At 43.6% G+C, this 8319-nt stretch overlaps 1 protein-coding gene across 3 annotated transcripts in view; it reads right to left on the bottom strand.

Annotated features, from left to right (window-relative positions):
* Positions 1-2028: 2028 nt before the first annotated feature.
* ECHDC2 (enoyl-CoA hydratase domain containing 2) overlaps positions 2029-8319 on the bottom strand; it is a 35038-nt gene continuing 28747 nt past the window's right edge. For 2 of the 3 annotated variants that reach the window (XM_023726990.1, XM_023726989.1), the window contains exons 7-9: positions 4755-4805; positions 2947-2994; positions 2029-2106 (exon numbers count right to left, since the gene is read on the bottom strand). In XM_023726990.1, the coding sequence (XP_023582758.1) occupies positions 2029-2106; positions 2947-2994; positions 4755-4805 (177 nt within the window). The remainder of the gene's footprint in view (positions 2107-2946; positions 2995-4754; positions 4806-8319) is intronic. The other variant, XM_023726991.1, reaches the window with a different exon arrangement.

Below are 8319 nucleotides of genomic sequence, written 5' to 3'. Positions count from 1 at the left end.
GGGGCTTCAGAAATGCTCTCTGTTCCTCAACATTAGGTCTTCTGCCCTGTCAGCAATTGAATGGTGAGACTTGTTCTTGTCAGAGTTTGTGAGCTGGCCACCTTGTTGGCCTTCTGTTATGGATTTTCTATAAATTACAAAAAGGTTGGATTTGTATGATAAAGCCATATCCCAAATCAAGTTGGAATCATTCTGGGGATACCCCTTCAGTAGCAATTTCAAAAAATCAAACTGTGGACTCTGGGAAGACATGTGAGGTGGCATTGGAACAGCTGTGCCAATTGCTTTCCTCCAGCCCTGGCTGAGTTTTTGACTCTGGGGTTTTATCCAGGGCAAGCTGGGTTTGTCAGGGAAAGAGGATCTGTGTTCCCAATAGAGGAAAGCAATGACCTACAGGGAGACCTTAGTGTGTGTTAAATTCTGTGTTCTAAAAAATCTCCTAAGTTGTTACTCCTGAGTATGTGAAGCCACTGGAAAAGAAGTACATGAAAAAAGCTCTGGGAAATACATGCATATAGAAGTGTTGTGTGGAAGACAGAACCTCTGTGGAGGGAAGGAAAAAAAAGTTGTTCTTTTGTTTTTTTTTTTTTTTTACATATACCAAAGTACCTTCCACGAGAGGGGTCTGTGCTGATTCTATAGCCTGGGCTCCTCTGTGTTACTGTCTTCCAGGGTCCAAGCACAACCTTGCAGCACATTTGTGTTTAGCAGCAAATCAGCACTATTACTGGTATATGTCCATGCCTAGGGGTTAGGGACTCTAGGCCAGGCCTGGGCAATAGCTGGAAGGTTTACAGTTCAGAAAGGCCTAGGTGGTAAAGCCCTCTAGGCTCAGGAAGCCCAGCCATTGCTCAGATCCAGTTCAAGAATGACCACAAAGCCACAGAATAAGATGCAGCTTGCCCTTCCCCTGCCTTGGTACAAGAGAAGGAGGGGTATTGAGACTAGTATACATATCAGTCCCCCTTTATTTCTAAGAGTGTCATCCTCTTGCTCACCTTGACTCATCCTATTATTGCCAACCTTTCTTCTTTGCCCCAAATGACTATTCATCCTTCAGACTTCTACTCCAAATTACAGCCCATTTCCTGATCCTTCTCTCACTCCATCAGAGTTAACTACTGCCTTTTCAGTGTTTCTGAAGACTATATAATGTAGCAATCAAAGATTTACCCACCATTTGACAGTTTACAAAAGTTTTTCATGGTGATGACTTCATTTGCTCCTCAAAAGAACACTGTAAGGTAAAAATAATAACTTATGTTTATTGAATATGAGGAGCCCTGGTGGCACAGTGGTTAAGAGCTTGGCTGCTAACCAGAAGGTCAGCAGTTCAAATCCACCAGCCGCTCCTTGGAAACCTTATGGGGCAGTTCTACTCTGTCCTATAGGGTGGCTAGGAGTTGGAATCAACTCATCGGCAACAGGTTGGTTGGTTTAATTGAATATGAGTTTTGTTTGTTTTTTTTTCATCCTCACAACAGTTTCATTTCGCAGATGAATGAACTGAGACACAGAGAGGTTAAATAACTTGTCCAGGGTCACACAGCAACTGACAGAGCTGAACCCAACAATCTGATTCCTGACCCATGTTCAACCAGTACTAGGATTTATTTATTATCTCCATTGTGCAGAACAAGAAACTGGAAGTTTCTTACAACCTCTCACCATCTCTGGTGATTACTGAAAAAGCAGAGGTCAGGGCACAGGAGCCAATGATACAAAGACACAGAAGGTTCTGTTTTGGTTCTTAGTATATCATTCAAGTAGGGAGAGACAGATAAGCATCAAAAGCACACCCGACCCCAGTGATATCTGGCCAAGGTGAGGAATAATGAAGGTAACAATAGCTGTGATAGCAACTTTTAGTACCAGGCACCACAGCAAACATTTTATATCCATTCTCGTCCTTTTAAGGAAACTGAAGCCCACAGAGGTGAAATGATGAGGGCAGTCCTGCTGCAAATTTTCCTTCTGGGTCCTGCCCCTTATGGCATGTATTTCCTGTGCATAAGGTTAAATGGAAGGTCACTTGCCAACAAATTTTGGAGGGCGCTTCTCCCTGAAGGCTGCCATGCCTTCTAGTCGGTCCCGGGTTGGAATATTCTGCAACAACATACAGAATATTAGTTTTGGGAGAACAGGGCTAGAGGCCAAAAGAGACTTGCTCAAGCTTGACCAGCTCATGACATAGCTGGGGTCCAAGTATCTCCATGGCCTTTGGGCTCTGGTCTCGGGCCATGCAAAGGTATGGGCCCCAGTGGCTCCTTGTCTCCTGGGGGAGTCAGGCCAGCCTCTCTAGCATCCCTGCCCCATCACCATTAGCCCCTGCTTGCACTCTGCTTGCATGCCCCCAGAGAGTTCACTACTCACAGCAGTCTAATAGAGGTTGCTCCATAGAGAAAGAAGATTAGGCTTTGGAGTAAGAAATCTGGGTTTGAATCCTGGTGTGTAGCTGGTTTATAGTAGGTTCTGCAAGTCCCAGGTACGCTTACTGAAGAGTGTTTTGGATATTTGTTAACCTGAAACTTAGCATTTTTGAGTCACTCAGAAGAGTTAGGCTCAACAGCTCAGTTCCACTTTGACAGCCCCACCAGGGAACACACACAGTCTGCAGGGTACAACCAAGGCCTTGACAGTCCAACTCCATCCCGGCCTCTATAGCAGCCACTTGGGCAAAGACAGCAAAAGCTGTTCTTCCTCCTTGTCAAGTACCTGTGCATTCTCCTGTGATTCTCTGGGCACTAAGTGAGGAAGATGCACCAACATGAGATGGTTGAGGAAACAGTCCCAGAAAGAAGCAATGTGGTTCCCCTGGGACCACTCCAGATTATTTGTGAGGAGAGGGTAGCATAGTCAAATTCTTGAGTTGGGAGGAACCTAATGCCCCCTACTTTGGGCTGGCCTCTGCTAACATGCATGCATGAACTGGCAGCAGCCACATACCTGGGCATAGCACATCTCTTCGATGGCCATCCCTGAAGCAATGTCAACCTGCAAGAAAGAAGTAGCACCTAGATCAGCCTGACTTTGTCCACCTCCATCCCCACTGGGAGCTAGCCCAGTCCTACTCCCTAAACCCTTCCCCACTGTTTTCATGGATTCCTTCAAAGAATTACTGAGGCTAACTGTATACCAGTCTATATGAACAGAGAGGGAACCCTATTCCTAATGATGACAAAACAGTACTGGGAAAGATGGAAGCTGTGAGAACAATGAGGAGGATCCAGTCCAACCCATGGAGCTGAGAAATTCCACCAGAGGAGGGGTACCTGGCAGTGCTTTCACATCCGAGGTTCCCGCCTCCCTACCTGGCCTCCTCACCATTGCCTCAGAAATAAATTCCTGGGCCTTTATGACCTGGCTCCTGGCAACTTAAGCCTCTTACTGCTCAGTGCTTACTATGTGCCAAGCACTGTTCTAAAAGAAGTGTGTGTCTGTGTGTAAACTCAGGTGAACACCATGTGGAAGAGCAGATCTTTGAACCCAGACAGTCTAGCACCAGAGGTGGGGCCCCTAACCTCCAAGCTCTCTTGTCTAGCTTACCCCTCACTCCCATTCAGTCAAGCTGTTTATTTATACACTTCTGTATGTACTTTTGCTTGGAGTTTGGGTGACATACTGGTTGGCAGTTCGAATCCACCAGCGACTCCTTGGAAACCCTATGAGGCAGTTATGCTCTGTCCTATAGGGTCGCTATGAATTGAGATCCACTTGATGGCAATGGTTTGTTTTGTGTTTACGGGTACTTTTGCTTACACTATTTCCTTCTCTCTGGAATTCTCATCCTTCCCAAGGCCCAACTCCAGCAAACATTCTCTAACCCAGCACTACCATTAGAGTAGCCACTGGTGACTGTTGAGCACTTGGATATGGCTACGCAAGGGAGGAAATGAATTTTTCAATTTTCTTCTCTTTTAATTAATTTAAATTTAATGGCCACATGTAGTTACCAAATGGACAGTGCAGCTCTAACTTCTCCCGGGTATCTACTCTAAAACTTGGTACCATTAGCCTTTTATTAGTGATTTGTGTCCACATCTGCCACTCTCCCACCTTGGGGGTAGTGACCGTGCTTGACTCAACCTGTGTCCCAGTTCCCAGCTCAGGTCTAGATTCAGTGTGATGAGTGAACTGGGGAGTAAGCTGACGTGTAGGAATGGATTGGCTGCACCTAAGGCATCACCCTAAGCCCTACCCTGAGGCCGTATTACTGACCACCAGCACAGACCCAAGAACATGGATCCAGAGCCACACAGACCTGGGTTATTACTCACTTGCTGTATGACCTTGTGCAAGTCATTTATCCATTCTGAACCTCAGTTTCCTTCTCTCTCCACAGAAGAGAAATGAGGATAAAATGTAATTAGGAATGGCATCCCACCAAACTTCCCATTTTGTAGATGAGTAAACTGAGGTTCAAGAGTCCCTGGGTGGTGCAAGTGGTTAACACACTCAGCTGCTAACTGAAAGGTTGGCAGTTCGAGTCCACCCAGAGGCCACCCAGGTTGCTGAAAACTCTATGGAGCACAGTTCTACGCTGACACACATGGAGTTGTCACAAGTTGGAATTGACTCAGTTGCAGCTGGTTTTGTTTTGTTTTTTAACTGAAGCACAAAGAGAGAGGAAGTCTGTTGGAAGAGTCCAGTTCCTGTTCCTGAGATGGAGTTCTTTCCAGCTGCACTGAAAGCACTGCATCCCAGCCACCTGACTGACTTTAGTGGACCCAAGTCCTGACCTAGAACCCTCTCACCTCCATTCCTCGATCAATGGCTACTTTGCCCAGCCGCACAGCAATGGGGGCCTAGGGAAGAGAAAAACTCTGCTGAGAAGAGGATAAATGCTGATAAGTTAGGGGGTTTGAACTAGAGAAAGGCACACAGCTCAGTTATGGGGTGAGAGTCTTGGACAGGAAGGCAGAGGTCTGTGTCTGGTTCCAGCTATTCTGCTGACCTGTTGTGTTCCATTAGTGTTACCTGCCTACTACCTATCAGCTTATGTTCCTTTTCTATAATGAAGTCAGACTCTGATCCCTGACCCTCCCAGTCCTGACTGTCTGGGGTTCTTGTTGTTCAATCCATCCCTCCAACGTGTACAACATACAACAGTTTACAAAGTACTTTCTCCACCCACACTCTAATCTAATGGTGTTATCCACCTTCCAGGCTGGTGGCATTAATCACTTATTTTAGATGTGAGATTGAGGCTCAGGAAGGTGTAGCAGTTGGCTTTGTCTATCCAGTGGGTCACTGGTGAAGCCTGGACTGGTGTATTTGACTCCCAGTCACTTCCCACTGCTGCACCTTCAGTTCCCCCTCCCAAGACCCAGCCTCTGTCTCAGCAAATGCAGACTCCACTGCAAGCAGATTTCACCCCAACAGGGTTAAAAAGAAAAAGCCAAGATTACGAACTTGGGCTTTGGAATCTGACAGGCTGGGACGGAAATCCCAGGAGGGGGAGCATCTTGACACAGCCACATGGAAGCAATGGCATCAAAATGGCCCTTTTAGAATGTTAAATCACTGGTCATTGCTTCCAGGTAACCTATGCCACAGCAGCCATGGCACTCCATCCCCAACCCTACTCCCAGGCAGGGAATGTATTTATCTCCTAGATTGTTTGTATCTATTATTTTAAATGTTTGTAAGTAGGACTGTACCAGAAAAAGACAATGATTTTTAAAGTCTGTTAGCATAGAAGCCGTAAATGAAAAAATTTTAGCTACATAAAAATGAAGAATTTCAGATTGGAAAAAATACCACAGATAAAAGGCAAAATCAAAAATGGGAAAAAATGCAGTTCTTATGACAGACTAATTTTCTTGATTTATGAAAACCAGATGTAAGTTAATTTTTTAACAGCATTCACAAAGGATATGATGGATGCTCGGCTTCACTATTAATGAAAACTGGCAAAAATTAAAAATGTTGATAATACCCACCACTTGCTGAGATTTGGAGAAACAAGTACTTGCATTCATTGCTGGTAGGAGCGTAAATAGGTACACTGGTTCAGGAGGGCAATTTGGCAAAAACTGGCAAAATGTTAGACGCACATGGTCTTTGATCTTGCAGCTCCATGTAGGAATTTATCTTACAGACGTATTTCAAGAAGTATGCTAGTATTTGTGCAAAGTTATTCACTCCTGTTATATTGCAATAGCAAAAAGATGGACACAGCATAAATGCTCATAATGATATATCCATACATTGAATGAAAAAGTGTAGAGCTGTTAATTAAAATGAATGAAGCAGATCAGTTTGTGCCAAAATGGAAAAGTCTCCAGTAGAGAGTAGGTGTAAAAAAGCAAGGTGCTTGCTAGTGTGTATATTGTGATTCTATTTGTGTAGTGGTTAAGAGCTACAGCTGCTAACCAAAAGGTCAGCAGTTCGAATCCACCAGGCGCTCCTTGGAAACCCTATGGGGTGGTTACTCTGTCCTTTAGGGTCACTATGAGTTGTAATTGACTCAATGGCAACGGGTTATTTGTATAAAATTTGTTGATATGAGCTTTTCTTTTTTTCTAGAAGGATATGTAAAAAAAAAACTTAGTAGTGGTTGGTTCTCTTTTGGGAGACGGTCAGAGAAATGGAGACCTTCACTTTTTGCTTTATCTTTGAATTTTTGACTATGCATATTTTAATTTTATGAGCTTTTTTTTTTTTTTAAAAATGTTTTAAATGCCTGTTATTTAAAACATTAACTGGATTAGCCTCTAAAGGTGTGTTCCTTGTTCCTTAAATCTTCATTAAAAGGAGTTTAGAGTTATTTAAGTATATATGCATATAATATATTCTTATATATGGAATGAAAATTTCTGGAAGAGTATGCCAGCTATTAACAGTGGTCATCTCTGGGGAGAGGGATTGGGGAATTAGGACTGTTAAGGTGACCAACTGTCCTGATTTGCCTGTGACTGAGGCAGTTATTGGGATACAGGACTTTCAGTTTTAAAATTGGGACAGTTTCAGGCAAACTGCAACTAGTTGGTCTCCTTACTTTTGACTTTTACCTTGTACCCTTCTTAGTCTTCTGTTTGATTTGCTTTCCATGAATATGTATTATTATTACTTAGGTAACTACTTAATAAAAAAATTGATTTTTCACCAAAAAAGTAAACACATGTATGTTTCTGAATTGTGTTGTTGTTAGGTGCCGTCGAGTCGGTTCCAACTTATAGGAACGCTATATACAACAGAACGAGACACTGCCCAGTCCTGCACCATCCTCACAATTGTTATGCTTGAGCCCATTGTTGCAGCCACTGAGTCAGTCCATCTTTTTGAAGATCTTCCTCCTTTTCGCTGGCCCTCTACTTTAGCAAGCATGATGTCCCTCTCCAGGGACTCATCCCTCCTGATAACATGTCCAAAGTATGTGAGACATAGTCTCGCCATCCTTGCCTTGAAGGAGCACCCTGCCTGCACTTCATCCAAGACAGATTTGTTTGTTATTTTGGCATTCAGTATTCTTCACCAATGCCGCAATTCAAAGGCGTCAGTTCTTCTTCTGTCTTCCTTACTCATCATCCAGCTTTCACATGTATATGAGGTGATTGAAAACACCATGGCTTGAGTCAAGTGCACCTTAGGTGACATCTTTGCTTTTCAACACTTTAAAGAGGTCTTTTGCAGCAGATTTGCCCAATGCAATGCATCTCTTGATTTCTTGACTGCTGCTTCCATGGTGTTGATTGTAGATCCAAGTAAAATGAAATCCTTGACAACTTCAGTCTTTTCTCCATTTATCATGATGTTGCTTATTGGTCCAGTTGTGAGGAATTTTGTTTTATGTTGAGGTGTAATCCATACTGAAGGCTGTGGTCTTTGATCTTCATCAGTCAGTGCTTCAAGGCCTCTTCACTTTCAGCAAGTGAGGTTGTGTCATCTGCATAACACAGGTTGTTAATGAGTCTTCTTCCAATCCTGATGCCCCATTCTTCGTCATATAGTCCAGCTTCTCGGATTATTTGCTCAACATACAGATTGAATAGGTATGGTGGAAGGATATGACCCTGACGCACACCTTTCTTGACCTTAAACTGCGCAGTATCCCCTTGTTCTGTTTGAACAACTGCCGCTTGATCTATGTACAGCTTCCTCATGAGCACAATTAAGTGTTCTGGAATTCCCATTCTTTGCAGTGTTATCGTAATTTGTTATGATCCACACAGTTGAATGCCTTTGCATAGTCAATAAAACACAGGTAAACATCTTTCCGGTATCCTCTGCTTTCAGCCAGGATCCATCTGACATCAGCAATGATATCCCTTGTTCCGTGTCCTCTTCTGAATCCGGCTTGAATTTCTGGCAGTTCCC

The sequence above is a fragment of the Trichechus manatus genome, unplaced genomic scaffold, assembly GCF_000243295.1.
Source record: "Trichechus manatus latirostris isolate Lorelei unplaced genomic scaffold, TriManLat1.0 scaffold00015, whole genome shotgun sequence".
Taxonomy (NCBI): Eukaryota; Metazoa; Chordata; class Mammalia; order Sirenia; family Trichechidae; genus Trichechus; species Trichechus manatus.
The sequence above is the reverse complement of the archived record's forward strand: the minus strand, read 5'-3'. Positions and strand labels throughout refer to the sequence as shown.